Below are 22,316 nucleotides of genomic sequence, written 5' to 3' on the forward strand. Positions count from 1 at the left end.
CATTGTTTTGCTTCATTCTCACACTGAATGAGTAATTTAGACAAATACATATTTAACTAAAAATTAGTTTGCGGTGTTTTTATTGTTACTGAATCATATATAACAGTGAGAAATTTAGAAATAAACCTAGTGCATGTCTAATTTTGAAGATGAGGGGAGAGTGGTATAAGGTTGTGAAGAGTTTCGAACAAAACGTGATTGTTTTCTCCTCCCCCCACCCTTATCCGTCTGTGACTTATAGCCCAGTGTATATATGGTTTGAGTCCTGGAATCAAAGAAGAAAAAAAAAAGAAACTATTACTTACATTTTTTGGGGGAAAAATGAATTCCCTATTTTAAATCTGACATCTTGCATAAGGACTCAGAGTGAAGTATTTTCATGAAAACATATGTATTTCTATATGTGAATGACATTATGATTTTAGAAATTTTATATTAGATTTAAACAGAATAACATAGTCACTGGAGTGACCTATTCACTAATCAGTTTCTGATTTGATTTCTTCTTTATAGGCATTTGAATTGACCACCTTTTTTGTTACTCATTTAAAGTATCCTGTTCATGCTTATTTGTATTTGTCTAATTGAATAAGTATAGATAATCAGAAGTTTTATTAAAAGTCTATTTCTAGTATCTTTTTCAAAACTACATTTTTCACATACATAGACATATAAATGGCTAGAGAAGCATTGATAGACTATTCAGTAGTCAGATGTAAAAATTAAAAATATAATTGACAGGTTATGCCATAACCAAGCATGTAAATGTGTTATATGCTTGGTACTCACATACCTAGAGAGAAGATGAAAACTTCAGTTTCATCACATACTTTATCAGTGTGGTATCAAACTTACAGATCTGTGTAGATAATCTAAAATGTGTCATTTCTTTACATACAGTCATATTAACGACTTTTATTTCAGATTTAATATTTCTATAATACATAGTTATAGTCATCAAAGATTGTATAAAACATTTTTAATAAAGTAGATGGCAAGACATCATGTAGCATATAAAGAAAATCATGGAATATGTAAAGATGGTTTCTAAGACGTAATCCATTAGAATGGAATTAACTAATTAAATTAAAATGTATATAAATTAAGCAAGCAAATAATTTTAGTGACAAAGATCATGTTGATATAGAACTAGGACAGTTATAACAAATTGAATTACATACATAATACGTATGTAAACTGTGTATATTTTAAAATATATGTTAATAAATTATTCTTTTTAAAATTTTTTATATTTATTTACTTATTTTCCCTTTTGTTGCCCTTGTTATTTTATTGTTGTAGTTATTATTTTTGTATTTGTTTTTGGATAGGGCAGAGAGAAATGGAGAGAGGAGGGGCAGACAGAGAGGAGGAGAGAAAGATAGACACCAACAGACCTGCTTCACTGCTTGTGAAGTGACTCCCATGCAGGTGGGGAGCCAGGGGCTGGAACCGGGATCCTTATGCCAGTCCTTGTGCTTCACACCACATGGCGCTTAACCCGCTGCACTACACCCAACTCCCAATAAATTATTATTAATTGGTTTATCACATAAGTGTATAGCTTCTGGTGAGCAATGATGTATCTTTCTTTTGAAGTCATAAAATTCTTTAAAAATTAAGAGAAACAGAACATTCTCATAACTTGTAACATTTGGAACTTAAAAATTAAGTTTTTGGAAATATTTTTCTTAAAACATTCTTTGCATTTAAATGGTAATTAGGAAATTCAAAAGGTATAACTTTCTAATAAGATATTTAGTATCATACAGATAAAAATAACATTTTTGGGTATATGATATAACCCATATTTTGATTTATCATTTTTAACTAAAATACATAATTTAATTAAAATGTATGATAATCATGTTGAAGTTCACAACTTAATATTCTATGTATGGTTGATTAGTAAATATAGAGGAGAGAAGAAATTCTTTCCTCAGGTGAAGAATGAAGCCAAGCTAAGCTAAGCTAAGGAAAATTCTCAGTTATTTCTACCACCACAAATATTTTTGCTGGAAATGTTCTTTAAAATCTACTCTACTAGGGGTCCAGGCAGTGGCACACCTGGTTGAGCACACATGTTATGGTGTGTAAGGACCTGGGTTCTAGCCCCCAGGCCCCACCTACAGGGGGAAAGCTTTGCGAGTGGGGAAGCAGGGCTGCTGGTGTCTCTCTATTTCTCTCCCTCTCTATCTCCTGCTTCCTTTTTGATTTCTGGCTGTCTCTACCCAATAAATAAATATAATTTAAAAAATTTTTAAATCTACTCTACTAAAAACATAAATAAATTATATATATATTTATACATATGCATATATTCTTTTAAGATATATATTGACCACTATTTGGTACAGAATAAAATTAAGCAAATTATATAACTCCTGCTTATGAACAATGCTAGATTCAAAATCAGTTTGCTTTTATTTTACATTGAAATCTTCAAGAAAATGCCATAAACCTAAAAAAGAGAACTGTTAATCTTCAACAAGTTACTTAACTAACTCAGAAAATAGCTTTATTATAAAAGTTAATTCTTTTAAACATTTATTTATTTATTTATTAGATAGAGACAGTGAAATTGAGAGACAAAGGGGAGATAGCATAAGGAAAGAGAGACAACTGCAGCAGTACTCCACCACTCATGAAGCTTTCCCCTTGCAGGTGGGGACCAGGGGCTTGAGCCTGTGTCCTTGTGCTTTGTAACATGTGCTCAACTGCCCATCCCTAAAAGTTAATCTTCAAGGTGCAGTTCTACCATTATTAATCAAGCAATTTTGTTATAAAAAATTATCAATTATATACAGCTTGCTATAAATGTTGAAGACAAATTGAATACAGAAAAACAGATTGTTAATTGATCTATAAATTCTTGTGCAAATATTGGTAGGTATCCTAATTTAACTATAAGTTTTAGTCAGAAGTAAGAAGACAATAAAGGAATGTAACCAGAATTAGAACCAAAATAACAAAATTTGGATCTAGTTGAAATAATGCTTTCTTTTTATTATGTAGTCATGGAAACAGCCTAAAGAATTGCATTTCTGGGGCCAGGCAGTGGCCCTCCAGATTAAGTGCATATATCACCATATAAAAGGACATGCTCCCCTGCAATGTGGATGCTTCACTAATGGTGAAGCAGATCTGCAGGTATCTATCTTTCTCTCTCCCTCGCTATCCCCCCACCCCAATTTCTCTCTATCCCATAAATAAATAAATAAATAAATAACCACCAAAATCAGTGGAATTGTAGTGCTAGCACATAACCCTGTTGGCAATTTTTTTTTTGCATTTCAAATATAAGTAGCAAAGTTATATATTCAAGGGAAATAAAGGGTTAAAATAGCCAAGTACTTAATTTATTAAAATCAGATCATTTTTAATAAAGTAGTGCCAAAAGAGCATGTGCGTATGTGAGTGTATGAATAATCTAGTATTTAGCTAAATTTTTAGATACTTCTCATAAAATAATGAATATGTATATAGCCAAAAACGTATTGCTTTAAATAATTTACCATAAATTACTTAATTTGTGCCAAATTAAAATTATGAAATTCCATATCAAATATTGACATTATGAGATTCAAGGAAAAACTCAGTTTTTATTTCAAATTATCCAAATATAGTTAGTTTATATAAATTCTTTGCCTAGCTGATAACTTATTTTTCTATATTTAATTTCTATATTTCATTCATTATACACATATATATATATATTGAATGTCACAACATTTACAAGAAACTGTTCTTAGTGTTGAGGAATATAAAACACAATAATAGCCTTGCCTTCAAGCAGTTAAAAATCTAGTAGTCAAGATCAGATAAGTGCATATACAATTACATACCAAATATGAACCATTGCATTTCATGCATGATGGTGGAAGAGTACCTCAGCTGAAGGTGAGAGGGTTTTGCAGAAAACTGAGAAATTTTATACATGTACCAATGACTGTATTTCCTTTAAACCATCAGTCCACCAATACAAATAAATAAATTCAAAAAGTGCACTACCCACTAAGAAAAAGACTGATAGAATTAGGACACACCACCTGTCATCCCATGTTTATTGGGGGGGAAATGTTGTTATGATTTATCACCAGCATTGACCAAGAGCACATGAGATCTAGAGGTGAGTAATAGTGTATGCACTATATGGATTTGCAACTCAAGTGTTCATGGGAATAATGGTAGTGTCCTGAGAAACAAGTCATGGGAAGAATTTTTGAAACAGAAGGTAATCATGATGTAGACCCAAGAGAAAACTATTGTGAGATAGAAAGGAAAAGACTAGGATAACATGTGGGGAGCTAAAGCTTTAGGAAACCATAGTTTGATAGAATTAGCAACAAATCTTTTGGATGAACAATTGAAGCATTGCTCAATCAGCTGTTTGTAAGACAATATTGTATCTTAAAGTTAAGTTTTGCGAAGAATGAAACACTTTATATCAAGCAAACTTCTATGTATTAGCTAAAATAAGATTTTTTATCATTCAAAATAAATAAATAATGCTTTAAAAGAACTTGAATAAACTTAAAGTATGATTTCACTTTTCAAAAAAATATTCAGATGTTAGATATTATTTCATCATAAATACAAAAAAAGAAAGAAAAGAAAAAGAAACAGTAAATGCCAATGTAATTCCTAAATTAGTTATCTCTTCAAAAACAACTTATTGTATCTAATTTTAAAAGCCAATTAAGTGCTTTTAACATTGACTTCTAGGTGATTATAACACTCCTAATCCTTACAATAATACCTAGAATCCTTGTTTGTATGTATATGTATTATAGAAATGGCTTTTTTTTCTCCAAAAAAAATCAGAGTTTAAAGATAGTGCAAGCCGGTTAGTGTAAAAGTGACAGAAGCTTCTGTGCTTAAGAAATAAATTTTCCACATTTTCCTGTGAGACAGAACTCACCTGATAAACTTAACACTGTGCTATGCACTAGGTTTCAGGATTGAGTCCCAGAAGCACATGCGAGCACGATGCATGGTGCCTAGATGAAGCTCCATGAATGGTGGAGCAGTTCTGTGTCATCTCTTACCCCGTTTCTGAAGCTTACAGAAAAATAAATGAACAGACCTTTCTGGGAACACTGGCATTATACAGGTGCAAGGTCCTAGTACTAATATATTTTTTTTCTTAGATTTGTAATGGGAGGAGATAGGGAGTGTAAATTAATGAATAGAGGTAGAACAAAATTATATCAGAACTATTCATTTGTTCATTTATTTGACCACTATTATACATTATTTGCTCCTGATTTCATATTTGGTTTTGCATATATATCATGGAAAAATTTTTTTCAGCACTTTTACATTTGGTGTAATATTAGCTAGTTAAATCTCATCCCATTGGTAGTTGTGTTGCTTGTTGCATGAGTAGCTAACAAGCTGGTGCATGTTGGTACTTCAGAACATGTGCTATCCTCTATCCACTGTATTAATTGGAGTTGCAATGTTTGATATTTCCTTGATCTTCAAAGCCTATCACTTGCGTCGGGAGGAAACAGACTGGTTTGATAAACCCAGAGAGTCTCGTTTGGAAAATGGACATGGTCTAGACCGAAAACTACCAGAAAGATTGGTCCACTCTAGACCACTGAGTCAACATCAAGAGCAAGTAAGTGGTCAATTGAGTGCTATCTTATAGATTTATTTTTAAAAGACTCAGGTCAGTGGCCAGGTGGTGGCACACCTGGTTGAGCACACATGTTACAAAGCTAAAGAACCCAGGTTCAAGCCCCTAGTCCCCACCTGCAGGGAGAAAGCTTCACGAGTGGTGAAACAGTGTTGCAGGTGTCACACTCTCTCTCTCTCTCCCTTCTCTATTACCCCCTTCCCTCTCAATTCTGGCTGTCTCTATTCAATAAGTAAATAAAGATAATTTTAAAAAATTAAAGACTTTGATCATCTGAATAAGGTCTCTATTAATGAATGAAATGTGTACTGTGCACTACATATCTATAAACCAAATTCAAAAATTATTTTTTAGTAATAGCATACTATGTTACTTTATCAGCCATGACTGACTGGTATTCTAGCATATCTATTATGTTTCTATCATGCAATTTATGTGATAAATCTTCCAGCATATAATTAAATTTGTACAATGCTATACTAGGAGTCTGCATGATGCCCCTGAAGAGTTTATGAAATACTAAGTGAACTATATTAGGCTATTCAGTGCTGTCCCATTAACTGTATGCTCAGATCCTAAAAAGAATGTATAGAGGATGATATCCCAATCAAATCAGCTGAAAAGAAAGACTTTGCTTAAAAGTAAGGAACTGATGTTTTAAAACCTATTTAGTTTCTAGGTCTACATTCATTTTTGGATTTTTATCGGAGCAACTGATATAAAATAGGTATTCGTAAGTAGTATCTATTGATAAATAAACTGAAACATAGTGGTAGATTTCATAATAATGGAATAGGATGTTAAAATTCATGTTCTTTCTGCCTTTAGAACAAATGAGGTGATGATTGAGTTAGAAACTAAAATATTGGGAGTCGGGCAGTAGCGCAACAGGTTAAGCGCACGTGGCACAAAGCGCAAGGACCAGCGGGATCCCAGTTTGAGCCCCTGGCTCCCCACCTGCAGGGGAGTCGCTTCACGGGCGGTGAAGCAGGTCTGCAGGTGTCTGTCTTTCTCTCCCCCTCTCTCTCTTCCCCTCCTTTCTCCATTTCTCTCTGTCCTATCTAACAATGAAGACATCAATAACAATAATAATGACTACAACAAGAATAAAAAGCAAGGGCAACAAAAGGGAAATAAATAAATACATATTAAAAAAAGTTATATATATATATAAAGAAAATTTAAAAAAAGGAAACTAAAATATTAACAGTTGAATAAATTTAGAGATATTCCCCTGGGAAGGCATGCAACCTGAAATAAGTAGATTAACAGGTAAGATATAATCAGGCTGTGTGCTCATTATAATCAAATAAATAAACTATCAAAAAAGTTGATAGCTGTAATATAAAATTGATACAAAATGTTGGCAGAATTACATATAGGTAAATTTAAGATGATGTATTTTCTTGCCAAAAGGTATTTTTACATTTTAATAATTCTATAATATCAATATATAGAAAAATTTATATGTGCAGCCATAAAAAATATACATATAGGACCCAAGCAATGATGTACCCTGTTAAATGTCCATAGTACTAAGAGCAATGACCTGGGTTTGCGTTCCCCCCTCACTTCCAAGAGAAACACTTTATGAGCGGTGAAGCAGGTCTATAGGTGTCAGTCTTTCACTCCCCCTCTCTATCTCCCCTCTCTTATCAATTTCTCTCTCTCCTGTCAAATAAAAAATAGAAAGGAATGAAGGAAGGAAAGAAGAAAGGAAGGGAGGAAGGAAGGAAGGAAGGAAGGAAACCACCGTGAGTGGTAGATTTATAGTGTTGGCACTGAGCCCCAGCAATAATTCTAGTGCTCAAAAATAATATATATTATTTTTCTTGCCACCAGGATTAAGTTTGTGATAAATGAATAGCCATATAACCACAGAGAACAGAAAATGTAATATGGATTACATTTAAAAAACTATACATTCTTCCTGATTATAATCCTCAGCTTTCTTCCCCCCAAATAATCAATGTGTTGACTTTTGTAACAATAATTTATTTTTCTTAGTTTTTTCTAATTGCAGCTTAAGCAAAGACACTATGTTTTGATTATATTTATATAAACTAAGCTTCCATTTTCATATTAATATTTACTAAGAATATTGTTTTCCTCAATAACTCCTCATAAGTATATTTTTGTCTAATGAAAATAGCGAATGGACTCACTTTATTTACTTTTTGCATATTTAATCATAACATCATTAATAAATCCACTATTTATTTGAAAATTAATGCACAATAATAATTTATTCCTATAAAATTTTCTGGAGGCAAAAATCAAAATCAAACTGAATAGTTCAAATAGTAGTTCTCTCTCTCTCTCTCTCTTTTCCCTCCAGGGTTATCACTGGGGCTCAGTGCCTGCACTACAAATCCAAATTCACTAGCTCCTGTGGCCTATTTATTTATTTATTTATTTACTTTTAGGATAGGACAGAGAGAAATTAATTAAGAGGGGAGGAGGAAAAAGAGAGGGAGAGAAAGACACCTGCAGACCTGCTTCACAGTTTGTGAAGTGACACCCCCCTACCCCCACCCCCCATCACCCCCCAGGTGGGGACCTGGGGGCTTGAACTGGGATCTTTCCTTGGGTCCTTGCACTTTGTACTAGTGGTTTCTATTTTAAACAAATTTCTGTAAAAGTAAAAGTTTTATTCATTAAAGTGCAAAACTTAATATGCTGAAGTTCCTAGTTCAACCCCTGGCATCACAAATGCTAGAGGGTTGCTCCGGCTTCTTATTCTCATATGAAACATTTTTTTAATTATTTGATTGGGAGGGGGGGTTAATGTTTTGCAGTATAGTTGTTGACACGTGAATACAGTTACTCACTTCCCTGAGAAAATGTCTATAGAACGCTCTCACCCGGGAAGGGGGGGGAGGTAGTGCAGTGGGTTAAGGGCACATGGCGCAAAGCGCTAAGGACCAGTGTAAGGAACCCGGTTTGAGCCTCTGAGGGCTCCCCACCTGTAGGTAACTCGCTTCATAAGCGAGTTTTTTTCATCTTTCTCTACCTCTCTCTGTCTTCCCTTTCTCTCTCTATTTCTCTCTGTCCTATCCAACAATGACAGCAATAACAACAATAACAGTAACAACCATGATGAACAACAAAAGGGAAAAAACAGCCACCAGTACGATTTCATTCATGGGCAGAAATTAAGAAATAAGAACGGGAAGGGGAACACAAAGTAAATGTTGGTGTATTGCTCCAAAGCAAAGAACTATCTAGAAGAAGGGCAGAGAGGGTTGGAGTGAGGAGGTTTTCATGTCCTGTAACAACATGATGGACTTAATTTTTGCAGTTACTTTATCTTGGTGAGATTAAAAATTACACCCATGTGCCAGCAGCTATACTGTAAATTATTAATCTCCCAATTAAAAAAATAAAGAAAAAATGAGTAAAAGGACAAAAAAAAAAGGACAAATTTGTATTTTCTTAGTTTACTTTTAGACTGTGGTAGAATTTGTTCTTTTAACTATTGTTTAATAATATTGAATTAGAAGATACTTGAAAAAATGAAATGTTATCTACTACTATTTATCTCCTACAATGAGTGATTATCTATGGTAACAAAGCAAAATTTAATTTTAGTTAATGGTAGTAAAAGTTTTAGTATACGTGTTTTAATTTTCAGCAGAATTAGATATTTATATGTAAATTGGTAGAGGAAGAAAGGAGAGTCAGAAAGAGAAAAGGTGAGCAGAAAAATAGGAAGGTAGGGGAGAAAGAAAAGTGATGAAAGAGAACAGTAATCAAAAGAAGAGAAAAAAGGAAAGTTTATATATACTCTTATTGTTGTAAATGTTAAAAAGGCTCTTCAGGAGCATAACAAAAGTTAGAGCTAGGTAACTCAGCTAGATAGTTCACCTGGTTTGTCATGTGTTAACCCAGGTTCAGACCTAGTCCCTCACTACACTGGAGGAAGTTTTAGTGCTGTGATATCTTTCATTTCTTCCTCTTTCTCTTTCTATCTAAAACAAGTCAACTTGAAGTGGTGAAGCCCCATAATAAATAAATAAATAAATAAATAAATAAATAAATAAATAAATAGAAACAGAAAAGTACATTAGAATTAGCTTCTATCTCTATATTACCTAATTATCCTTCCCATTCTAGTTTAGTTTTACTATAGGATTCATCCAACAGTTGTGGACTACATATGATTCAGCTTTTATTTAGGGGAGTGTTTTATGTTTACCAGAAGCCCTGATTAAGCTTCTTTCCTATAACAAATTGAAGTTAAGATTTTGGCTGGTATTTTTATCATTATTTTTTTGTTATGCAGAAATATGACAGTTTCCTTTTTAATATGCTTTATTTTATCTCTTATGTACTTTATTGGACAGTTAATGGTTTACAGTATAGTCGTTGACACATATGTACAACCTCTATTTTAATGAAAGAGATACAGAGAAAAATACAGAGTAACCAGAGCACCCACTACTCACCTCTGGTTTATGGTGGTATGGGGGATTGAACTTGGAGCTTTGGAGCCTCAAGCATAAAAACACTTTAGCATGATGACTGTGCTGTCTCTCTCACCCCAAAATCTGGCGATTTGCATATGGATTTATGGAGACATAGTAAGACTATACCAGCGTTCCAAGGGAACACCTGGCACTTAATGACCACCTCTTTGGTTTTAAATTCTACTTGTTGCTTTGGTTTAGTTTTCTCACACCATCTTAAACATTCTCTGAAATGGATAGTACTGAATGTCTCTTTACTAAACATTATTTCATTTGTAGCTAAATATTGCCTTTACAATAAATACAAAGTCCCATACTAATCAAGTCCTATTATTATAAAAATAAAATGTTTGCTATTTTTATTGAGGTGATTAGTGCTTTACAGAACAGCCACTGACACGTGCATACAATTTCATTATGTACCATGTCCCCAGAGTTTTCTTCCTCCCCTTTCCCCTCTATTTCCCCAGAGTCCTTTGCTTTGGTGCAATACACCATGCCCTGTCCATGTTTCATTTTGTGTTCTTCCTCCCTGTCCCTGTTTAAGTCCAACTTACAAGTGAGACCATTTGATATATGTCCTTCTCTTTTTGGCTTATCTCAAAGGACATAATTTCATCTTAACAGCTGAGTAATATTCCATTGTGTAATATGTTGTTTTGTTTGGTTGTTTTTTGCCACCAGAGTTATTGCTGGGGCTTGGTGCCAGCACTGTAAATTCATTGCTCTTGGTGGCCATTTTTCTTTTTTTCTTTTCTTTCTTTTCCATATTTTTCGATAGAACAAGGAGAGATAAAGAGGGAAAGAGAGAGAGACACCAGCAAACTTGCTTCACACTCTAAAGCATCCACCCTGCAGATGGCAGTGGCCTTTCAAACCTAGGTCCTTGAGCAGGACTATGCACATATGGCTGTGTGTGCTTAATCTTAGGTATGCCAATGCCTGCCCCCCGCCCCTTTATCCACTCAATGGACATTTGGTTTGCTTCCAGTTTGGGGCTATTAGAAATTGGGCTTCTATGAACAGAGGTATATGTAGATCTCTTCTGATAGGTGCTGTCTATCTTTCTATCTTTCATTGTTTTACAAAACTTATTTGAATGCATAATTTTGTAAAATATAAAGCTCAATTTTACCATTGCTCATTTGCTTTTATTTCCTCTTCTTAGGTGGACACAGACATAATGCTATCTATAGCATTCTCATGTTCAAGTCTCAATAGGAATTTAAATAACAAACTTGCATCAATAACTTTTAAGTGTTAATTCTACACTAAGGAGTATATGTAGTAAATGAGAAATCACACTGTCAATAACACTATCTTTGAATAAAGAAGCCTTCAAAAAGTATTAGATTGAGAAAAGACCTTATTAATTTCTATAAAATTAGTCACATTTAGTGTACTTTGAAATTTCTACTTGATTTGCTCACAAAAAGCAAAGAAATCAGAAACAAAAAATTTGTTTCCCAGTAAAAAAACATCATGAAACAATTGAGATAGTGACATGGAATGTGAAAATTCCTTTTTTGATATTTTCCCTTTAACACCACTTATTTGCTGAAAATTAAAATTACATTTCTTCTCTAGATCATCCAGAGAAATACCATCACATCAGTTTTCCCTATTTATTCTCTATCACCTGTAATCACTATTGACTAGGTATTACCACAGTAACAGATTTCCTTTAGCTCTTACTATTTATGCTATTAACATGCCAAGCAGAACAAACCGATTTTCAAGAGAAAAAATAATTAATAAATGGAAAGACCACAATGACTCTGAAACCATTTCAATTAATATATAGTATGAGAAGGTTTTCACTGTTCGAGCAACTTTTAATATGCTTTCATTAATCAAACTATGTAAAGTCTCTTTAAGTATTGCTAACATATTTTTCACCCTGTCACATGTATGTCTTAGATTATACAGATGAATGGGAAGACTGTTCACTACATCTTTCCTCATGCAAGGATAAAAATTACAAGAGATACCAAGGATCACACAGTTTCAGGTAAAAGAGATAAAATCTCATCTTTCTTTAATAGTGGGTTAAAATATGTATTTGGATTTCAGTTTAGATTATATTAAATTTTAGAAAATATCACTTTTTGAAATATTTATCTATTTGTTAACTAATGATGGATGGAGGAAAAGAGAGAATCAGATTATTTTTCTGGCACATGCAATACCAGTGAGTGAACTCAGGAGTTGTTTGTTTCTTTTTAATTTATTCATTTATTGAATAGAGACAGAGAGAAACTGAGATGGAAGTGGAAGACAGAGAGGGGAAAAGAGAGATACTTCAAGTACTGCTTCACCACTTGTGACGCTTACCTTTCTACAGGTGGGGACAGTAGCTTGAACCTGACTCCTTGTACATGATAGCATGTGCACTTAAGCTACCCTTGGACTTGGGACTTCAGACTTTCTCTGTAACACTTCCCAAGTCACAGAAATCCCACCTTTTATGTAAAAAAATGTTTTAGGAAACTCCACTAAATAAGAAGTTGTATATACACTTGAACATAAAATAATTAGTATGACAGATGATTAAATTCCTTTCATTAGCCAGGCTCTTCTAATGCACATAAGATGACAGAACTTCACAGTTATTATTTAATTGAGTGTTCTTGGAACTATAAAATTACCTTGAATTCTTCTTAAGAATAAATTCCCAAATACCCAGTAAATTTGAGTACTATCATTATATTGAGTTTTTCTTTGTTTTTATGTGAGGCAAAGCTTCTGTTGTAATTTTTAAACTTTATATTTTGAAATAACTTAGAACTTCCAGGAAATAGTTTATTCATTTCTCTTGTCCAATTGCCCTACCCTTAACATCTAACAAACCAGGAAAATTAACATTGATATCAAACTATTAATGTCTCTAAAGGTTTAATTCAAATTTGAGTTTCCTCATCAATCTACTATTTTTTTTCTAGCAATCATCCTGATTCAAATTGATAGCACTCTTTTCGTTGTCCCAGTACCTGTGTCTTCTCCAATTTTATGATTTCCCAGTCTTCTTTGTTTTCATAGTCATGATACTATTGAAAGATGACATATTTTGTATTATAAAATAAAATTATTTAAATATGTGGAAATAAATATAGAATTTCAATGAATTTTAAGCAGTATGTATTGTCTGTATTCTTATATAAATATAATTATTTTTATATTCACTGTATATCAATAAAATATATAAATAAATATATATATTGATAGATGATAAATTGACAAGAAAGAGGAAGGAAGTAGGATCAGAGATCATGTGTGTTCAAGGTTACATGGTCATAATGTAACCATAGACTAGATCATAGCTAGATTGGTATGTATGATTGATATGAATGTACATAGATAGACTCATAGGTGATAGATATAGATAGATAGATAATAGATAGATTATAGATGGTATATATGTATGTATATGAAAAAATTTTTAGAGGACTGATATAGAAAAGAACAAATTACTTCTTGCTTTTCTTTGTAGTTTTAAATCATGGAGCATGTAGATTAGCAGAGGTTTTGCTTTGGGTAATTTCCCTCTTATTTTCATAAAGAATAAATTGATTGGGATTCTAATGTTTTCATTTTAAGATTATGTAGTTTTTCTTCTACCATAGATAATTTAACCTTTTATTGCAGTAGACTGTACATTAAGTACTGATGGAATTCCAGGGATGTGTTTTCTAATCTTTTTTTGTAGAAACAGTTACTCTCTACAAATGATTTCAATTCCTGCAGTTTACCACATATTTACTGATGTCAAATTTTTTTCTTCTCAGGTTGTGTGACATATTTTCAAGCTGTTTTTACTAAACCATCAAGACTTTCTCAATGTGCCTGTTTTCTAGCTTTGTTATTTTATGTTAAAGTTGTCATACTCACAACCTGATATATCTTATATAGTCTACTTTTTATGTTTAGCTCCTTTTTCTACAACCAGAAGTCTTTATAGACAAGACTAACAAAACAGCTATTGTTGTAAACATTTTATCCTAAAACTAAATTGTTTTAAAATAGAGAGAGATATTATAAAAGTTGAAAAATATGAAGAAATAATTTGAATAAAATTGGCTATGATTGGTAGTGGAAGATTAACCACATTGGGTTTTATATTGTCACTATTTCAATAGATGTATGAAATTTTCCATCCTGAAAGATTAATACCTGTTTCTCATGTTTAGAGAAAAAAGAGATGTGAAATAAATTCATCAACAGAAAAACTATCTAAAATAAAAATTAACTGTCTTCACTAAGTATGATAAGGATTAAGAAAGAAGGAATGAGAAATAACTGTCTATTCTTCCAAACAGAGATGAAAATCATTATTAATTTTCATTTTGTTTTCCTATGCCTATCAAAAATAGAAATAGTGACTTGCATGCCTGAATACCCAGATGTTTCAGGTTCAGTTCCCCCACCCCCATATGCCACAGGTGAGCAATGCACTGTTTTTCTCATAAAAATAAATACTTCATAAAGAAGAGCAGCAAAAGTAGAAATAGTATATCTTATTTATACTATTTTAGTGAACTTTTCTAGATGGGCAAGACATTCAACTATTTCATAAAAATTATTTAAAACTATCAACTAAAACTAAAGAAAATAGTCTTTATTGAAATCAAAGATAACTATAAGGGCAGAGGTGATAACATACTAGTTATGCAAACTACTCCATTCCAGAGTCTCCCAGGCTGTTTTCAGCACCACTATACACCAGAGCTGAGAAATGCTCTGGTAAAGAAAGACAGAAAAAGAAAAAAAAAGCTGAATTCAAACTAGGTGACAGTGATTTTTTTTCAATTGTTTTTTCTATGTAGTTCATAAAGTATTGAGTATAAACAGCAATGTTCTCATACGTTCCAAGATTCTTTTCAGGGTCCAGTAGGTAAAACATTTTCATAGAAATATTAGACCATTGGGGGCTGAGTGGTAGCACAATGGGGTAAGCACACATGGCTGTGAAGCTCAAGTACCAGGATAAGGATCCCAGTTGGAGCCACAGACTCCCCATCTGAAGGGGTCCGCTTCAGAAATGATGAAGCAGGGAGTCAGGCTGTAGCACAGCAGGTTAAGCGCAGGTGGCGCAAAGCACAAGGACCGGCATAAGGATCCCGGTTCAAACCCCGACTCCCCTGCGCTTCACAGGCGGTGAAGCAGATCTGCAGGTGTCTATCTTTCTCTCCTCCTCTCTGTCTTCCCCTCCTCTCTCCATTTCTCTCTGTCCTATCCAACAACGACTACAACAATAAAACAACAAGGGCAACAAAAGGGAATAAATAAATAAAAGAAAAGAAATGATGAAGCAGATCTGCAGGTGTTTATCTTTCTCTCTCCCTCTCTGTCTTCCCCTCCTCTCTCAATTTCTTTCTGTCCTATCCAACAACAACAACAACAAAGACAGGAAAATGGCCTCCAGGAGCAGTGGATTCATAGTGCAGGCAAAGGGCCCCAGCAATAACCCTGGAGACAAAAAAGGAAAAAAAGAGGAGGAGGGGGAGGAGGAGGAGGAGGAGGAGGAGGAGGGGGAGGGGGAGGGGGAGGGGGAGGGGGAGGAGGAGGAGGAGGAAATATTAGACCATCCTTGTCTTTTCCATTCTCAATGATTGTGAAAATATAATGAGATTTTTCATTCATTATGTGATGTAAGATATCATAAGATGTTATATAGGGAGCAGATAATAATTCAGCTTTGCTCTATAAAGGGCATGGTGGTATAGTGGTGAGCATAGCTGCCTTCTGAAAATCAGTATTAAGCAGATATGCAGTAAAGTGAAAATGAGACTTTCCTTTTGATAAATACTTTTTAATTCAGATTTTTTAATAAAATCTAGTTTATTTTAATGTGGAATAAAATTATAATTTTTATTGAGGGAGCTAATGTTTCCAGCGCACTCGTTGACACATGAGTATAATTTCATTATACACCAGGAACACAAAGTTCTCTTTTGCTCTTTTTTCCTCCTTCTTCCCCTCAGTACTTTCTTTGACGCAATACACCATGCCCAACTGAAGCTTCACTTTGTGTTCACCCTCCCTGTCCCTATTTATTAAATCCCACTTATAAGTGAGATCATTAGATAGTTGTTCTTTTATTTTATTCGTTGTAACATTTTAAATTCTTAGTTGTAATTTATAGTTCAGAAAAATGTGCATAACTGTAACCCACATAAACAAAATATATTTGAGGTGCTCAGTAATATTAAAGAGGGTATGTGATTTATTTAAAAATTTAATGTTTGAGAATAACTGCTGGGGGCAGGTAGTGGTGCACCTGGTTGAGTGCATATATTACAATGCACAAGGACTTGGGTTTGAGCTCCCAACCCCTGCATGTAGGGGGAAAGCTTTGCAAGTGGCGAAGCAGTATTGCAGGTGTCTCTCTGTCTCTCTTTCTCTCTCTCTGTCACCCCCTTTCCTCTCGATTTCTAGCTGTCACTATCCAATAAGTAAATAAAGATAATACAAAAAATAAAATTAAAAGAAGGGGCCAGGTGATGGCACACCTGATTGTGCGCACTTACTATAATGTTCAAGGATCTAGGTTCAAGCCCCTGGTCCCCACCTGCAAGGGGAAAGCTTTGCAAGTGGTGAAGCAGGGCTTGAATCTAGATCCTTTGAACATTGTAGTAAGTGTGCAGTCTCCCTCTCTATCTCCCCTTCTCCATTTCTAACAGTCTCTATCTAATAAATAAATAAAGATAATAAAAATTTTTAAAAATAAAATAAAAGAGAATAACTGTCCTGAATATTACTATAGACAAGATTAAAATATTATAAATATATTTTCCTCCTATTAAAATATACAGCAAAATATATCTTGTATTTTTTAATTCATTGATTATATTTTGATTACCTATTCATACATATTATTAGCATTTATTTACTGAATATCCATGGTGTAAACATATTGTGTTGCCTGCTAAATGGACAGAATGTGTACTACAAGGAATCCAATCTACAACTTACAATTTAGAAGACTCTGAAATGTAATTATTTCAATAAAACTATTTTTGAACAACTAAGACAAATTCAAGGATTTTATAAATTTTTTTTGTTCCTATCCATGTAGATGTATAGGGATATACATATGATTCGTATGAACTTGCCCCCCCAAAAAAATCCAAACAAAACAGAAGCAGACAAACTGTTTCTAAGACTTGTTAAGAACTATAGTAGTTATCTTTGGCAGGTTGGGAGGAGAGAGATACAGAACTTTGCTGGTGGGTGTAGTGTGGAACTATACATTGTAATCTTACAATCTTGTAACGTACTATTAATAACAAAAAATAATGTTTAAGTTAAAAATGGTAAAAGTTAGAATGGTAAAAATGGAGATAGTGGCTCATTTTCTATTTATCATTGCTCAGCTGTCTTTATGGGATTTTAGAAACAGTAGACAGATTATAGCATCTCATTCAATCTGAGTTGGATAACTGCTTATTATTATTCCTGAAACTTTATTTTTAAAATGTATTATTTTCCTTGTTCTCAGGTGATCTTTGTTAATAAGATACTAAGTGTTTTAGGAGTATAATTTCACACAACACAAAATATGTTACCATACCACACTTACTACCAGGGTTCCAATTCTTTCACCAAAACCCACTGGCTAGCCTATATTCTTCTAACTCAATCCTCTCTCATTTAGCAAATTCAGTTCTGAGGTAAGAGTCTACTTGTTTTATCAATTGCTTTCTTTTTATGGGTGAAAACATTTAATATTCTCCTTTTCTGTATACCCCTTATAGGAATAATTAGTGGTAATGGAGTCCTTTACTTCTTGTTTGTTTGGAAAATTCATCATCTGTCCATAAAACCTTTATTATAGGGAGTCATGCGCAGAAGGTTAAGCACACTTGGTGCGAAGCACAAGGACCGGCTAAAGGATCCCAGTTCCATCTCCTGGCGCCCCTCCTCCCACCTGCAGGAGAGTCGCTTCACAAGCAGTGAAGCAAGTCTGCAGTGTCTTTCTCTCCCGCTGTCTGTCTTCCCCTCCTCTCTCCATTTCTCTCTGTCCTATCTAACAACAACAACATCAATAACTACAACAACAATGAAAAACAACAAGGGCAACAAAAGGGAAAATGAATTTTAAAAAATTTTAAAAAGAAACCTTTATTATAACCTATCTGAATAGGGTATTCTTGGGTTAAAATATTTTCCACTCAACATTTTGAATACCATGATAGTTCTTACAGGCCTTTAGAATTTCTGTTGAAAAATAATAATTTTGAAGGAGTTCTTTTTAGGTGGCTCTCTGTTTTTCTCTCACTGCTTTTAAAATTGTCTTTCTCTTTTTTGGGGGGGGGGTTTTGCCATTTTAATTAGTATGTGTCTTGATGTAATTTTGTTTGGTTATTTCCTGAATTTCTGGTGCTCTGTAACCATGAGTTTGCTATAAACTAAGACTTCAGATCTGATATGTAACTGGAATCTCAATACATATAATGGCAATACTGCTGACATATAGGGGCCAGAGGGGAGTCAGAATCCCACATGCTACAATCCTTCTAGAAGACTCTCCTCCTGTAATCTGCCCCCAGAGTCTGTTATTATGGAGACTGAGTTTCAATAAGATGTTCACCAATGTTGCTCTCAGCAAGTTACAGCTGTAGTCAAGAAATCTGTTTCTACGACTCCCACATAGTTTTATAGAAGTTTTATAGCTTCTAATGGCCCATTTTAATACAGTTTTGATACAGAATCACAATAGCACTGAGATGCTAGGAGTTTATTTGTGCCCTCACCACCAGAGTAACGCTCCTTATGCTAGAGACCTCATCCTACTAAACACTGTGGTTTGTTGCGACATGAAAGGAAGTTTTTCTTCGAGGGGTGACATTTATGCGTCCCCTCCTGGATGCTGATCTTTACTTGTTCACCCCAGAAGGTCCATGTATTGTTTTTCTCCATGTATTGTTTTGCATTGTTGTTGTTGCAGCAGGAAGGAAAGATAGGTGTTCTCTATTTGACTATCTTGTATGCTCAATACCTTCAGTATCTTTATAATACATACTTTGCATATCAAACATACCCAGTGTAGATCTCAATGAATTTGAGTAAGATTCTTATTTCATCTATAATTGTAATTTTTTTTCAGCTTCTTTACTTTCTTTTTTTCTTCTACCACTAAGGCTATCTCTGGGATTTGGTGCCTGTATGAATCGAACATTCTGATTGCCATTTTCTTCCTTTTTCTTTGATAGAGGATAAAGGTAAATGGGGACGAAGAAAGGAAGAGAGGTAGAGAGAGAGAGAGAGAGAGAGGGAGAGAAAGCGCCTTGTGGCACTGCTCTACCACTGGTGAAGCCAATGTCCATGCATGATGATGTACATGCTTTACCAGAGCATCTCCACATGGTCCCTGACTTTTAACTTTTTTTTTTAACTTACAAACTTTTAATTCCTTGAATATGTACCTGATGGAAGCTTTTATTTTATTGTTTGCTAATGAACTTCCTCCTGTAGTTTCCTTGGGAAACCTTCCATTCTTGTCCAAACAGTTGGGAGTACAACTTGCTCTCCTAGCAACCCCCAGTCCTTATTCACTCATTAGAGGAAACTCCATCTAACTACTCTGCAGATTTGTTACATCAGTTGAGGCTACTTTTTGAATCATTTGTTTTTAAACATAGTATCTGAAACACTGAGATACTACTCCACTTGACTGGGTTTTTGTTTCCCCTGAGTACATACATTTTTATTTGTATGTATTAGTAGCAGTATTGAAATCAGTACATTTTAAATAGTATATGTAAGAACACTAAATCCATATTTTTCTCTCTGAAGGAAAAAATTGCCTTTGTTTGCTACTGCTGCTTCACCAATTACAAAGCTTCTTACCCAAAGGTGGGGCTTTAACCCCAGTCTTTGAGCCTTGATGTGTGGTTTGCCAAAAGTGCCAATGCCTGACTCCAACATATAGAGTTCTTATTGAATCTATTTGTGACTGTCTCAATTCCCAAATGACCAGTGAAATCTCTGGATAAGCACTAGGACTCTTACTTCTCCATCCTCTCTAGAGATAAAATTTCCTGATTTCGTGATCTACTTATCACTTGACTGAGCTCAGAAGCTGATTAATGGAAGAAGTGAGGGGACAGAGTGTAGCAGGACCAAGATTACCATTACTCTTACTTAAAGATCCACGCATTCTCATAAACATATGCTTTTTTCTTGTTAATCTTGCTTTGTAGTGTTCAATTTTCAAATTACTGAAATGATTAAGTTTTAATTGTTGTACATCAGGAAAGTTTATGAGAGTATTTTGTTTTATTTTATAATCAATTACAGAAACTGAAAAAGCACTATTCATGAATAAGCACAAAAAGACTTTATCTCCATAAAGAGCATTTTTGCATAGAGAGCATTATCTAACAGAGTGGAGGTGGGGACAGTGAGGTTAAGGACAGGAGGATAGACAGGATACATCATGATTAATAAAATAGGATATCTAGTCTTTGATGCTTTTTTTTTGTTTTGTTTTGGATAGAGACAGAAAATGAAAGGGACCACTGACACTACCTTCTATAAAATGAAGGCTGGATTTGAACCTGGGTCGACACATAGGTCCTTAGGGTTTTAAAATTTTCTTAAACACTTCAGCTAGATTTTTCTTTGAGTTTTATGTAAACAAGCAAATAAGCCTCTTCTAATGAGTATTAAATAAAGGAAGAAGAAAGGACTTAATATAATAATTAAAGCAAAATATATTCATTGTTATTATCACAACTAATCACAAATGTTCTTTAGAATTTTGCCAATGTCAGTTTTTCTCAGAAATTTAAGGAATTCATCTATTAAATGTTGACAAAGTATCTGGATTATTTCTTTAAATTTCTCATGACAGTATAAGGTTTAAAGCAAAACATCTCCATTGTTATAACTACTAATCATAAATGTTCTTTAGAATTTTAAAAATATTTTTTATTTATTTTTTATTGGATAGACAGAGAAACTGAGAGAAGAGGGGAGATAGGAAGAAAAATAGAGAGAGACACCTGCAGCCCTGCCTCACCACTTGGTGAAGCTTTCCTCCTGCAAGTGGAGACCAGGGGCTTGATCCTGAGTCATTGCTCACTGTAATGTGTGCGCTTAGCCAGGTGAGCCACTGCCTACCCCACTTACCACCCCCCACCCTGCCACCCCCCTTTTTTTGCCACCAGTGTTATTGCTGGGGTTTAGTGCCTGCACTATGAATCCACTGCTCCTGGAGGCCATCTTTTTTACATTGTTGTTGCTGTTATTGTTGTTATTGCTACTGTTGTTGTTGGATAGGACAGAGAGAAATTGAAAGAGGAGGGGAAGACATAGAGAAGGAGAGAAAAATAGACACCTGCAGACCTTACTTCACTGCTTGTGAAGTGACCCCTTCCTGTAGGTGGGGGGCGGAGGCTCAAACCGGGATTCTTGAGCCAGTCCTTGTGCTTTGCACTATGTGCACTAACCCAGTGCACTACCGCCCAGCCCTCTGTGGCCCCTTTCTCAAAAATTGAAGGAATTCATCTATGACAAAATATTTGGATTATTTCCTAATTTCCTCACAAGTTAGTTATTTCTCACAAGTTAGTTTTTTTTTTTCTTCTACTTTTTTTTTTTTTTTTTTTACCATTTGACTCAGATTTGTTGCTATGTTATCTAGTCAGTAATTTTGGTAGTTTTGAAAAGAGAGTATATCAGATTGGGTGGGGATAGATAGCATAATGGTCATGCTGAGATTCTCAAGCCTGAGGCTCTGAAGTCCCAGGATCACTCCCTCACATTGCCATAAACCAGAACTGGTAAGTACTCTGGGGGAAAAAAAAAAAAAAAGCTGCTGGGGAAACAGCATAATGGTTATGCAAAAGACTTTCTTTCATTCCTGGCACCAAAGGTCCCAGGTTCAATTATCCAGAGCTGAGCAATACTCTGGCTTATCTATCTATCTTTCTGTATCTCTCATTAAAAATAAAATAGAAAATGTTTAATAAAAAAGAGTATATCAGATGTACAATTTTATCCCTCCCTCTTCCTCTCATGATGATAGACATAGATAGATATGTAAAAAATGTGCAAATAGTAAGTATACATTGTTAAAGTGGCAGTTCTGGGAAATCTTAGAATTATTTTTGTAAGTATTTCAGGAGGGAGAAATCATACTCAACATTAGTTTACCAGTATACATATTGTTATTTGAAATATTGTTATACATATTAATT

At 34.1% G+C, this 22,316-nt stretch overlaps 1 protein-coding gene across 1 annotated transcript in view; it reads left to right on the forward strand.

Annotated features, from left to right (window-relative positions):
- Positions 1-22,316, forward strand: part of PCLO (piccolo presynaptic cytomatrix protein) — a 187,410-nt gene that overhangs the window by 137,953 nt on the left and 27,141 nt on the right. The window contains exons 8-10 of the mRNA XM_060195658.1: positions 5,490-5,626; positions 12,034-12,124; positions 14,937-15,000. Coding sequence (XP_060051641.1) covers positions 5,490-5,626; positions 12,034-12,124; positions 14,937-15,000 — 292 coding nt within the window. The remainder of the gene's footprint in view (positions 1-5,489; positions 5,627-12,033; positions 12,125-14,936; positions 15,001-22,316) is intronic.

Source organism: Erinaceus europaeus, chromosome 8 (genome assembly GCF_950295315.1).
Source record: "Erinaceus europaeus chromosome 8, mEriEur2.1, whole genome shotgun sequence".
NCBI lineage: Eukaryota > Metazoa > Chordata > Mammalia > Eulipotyphla > Erinaceidae > Erinaceus > Erinaceus europaeus.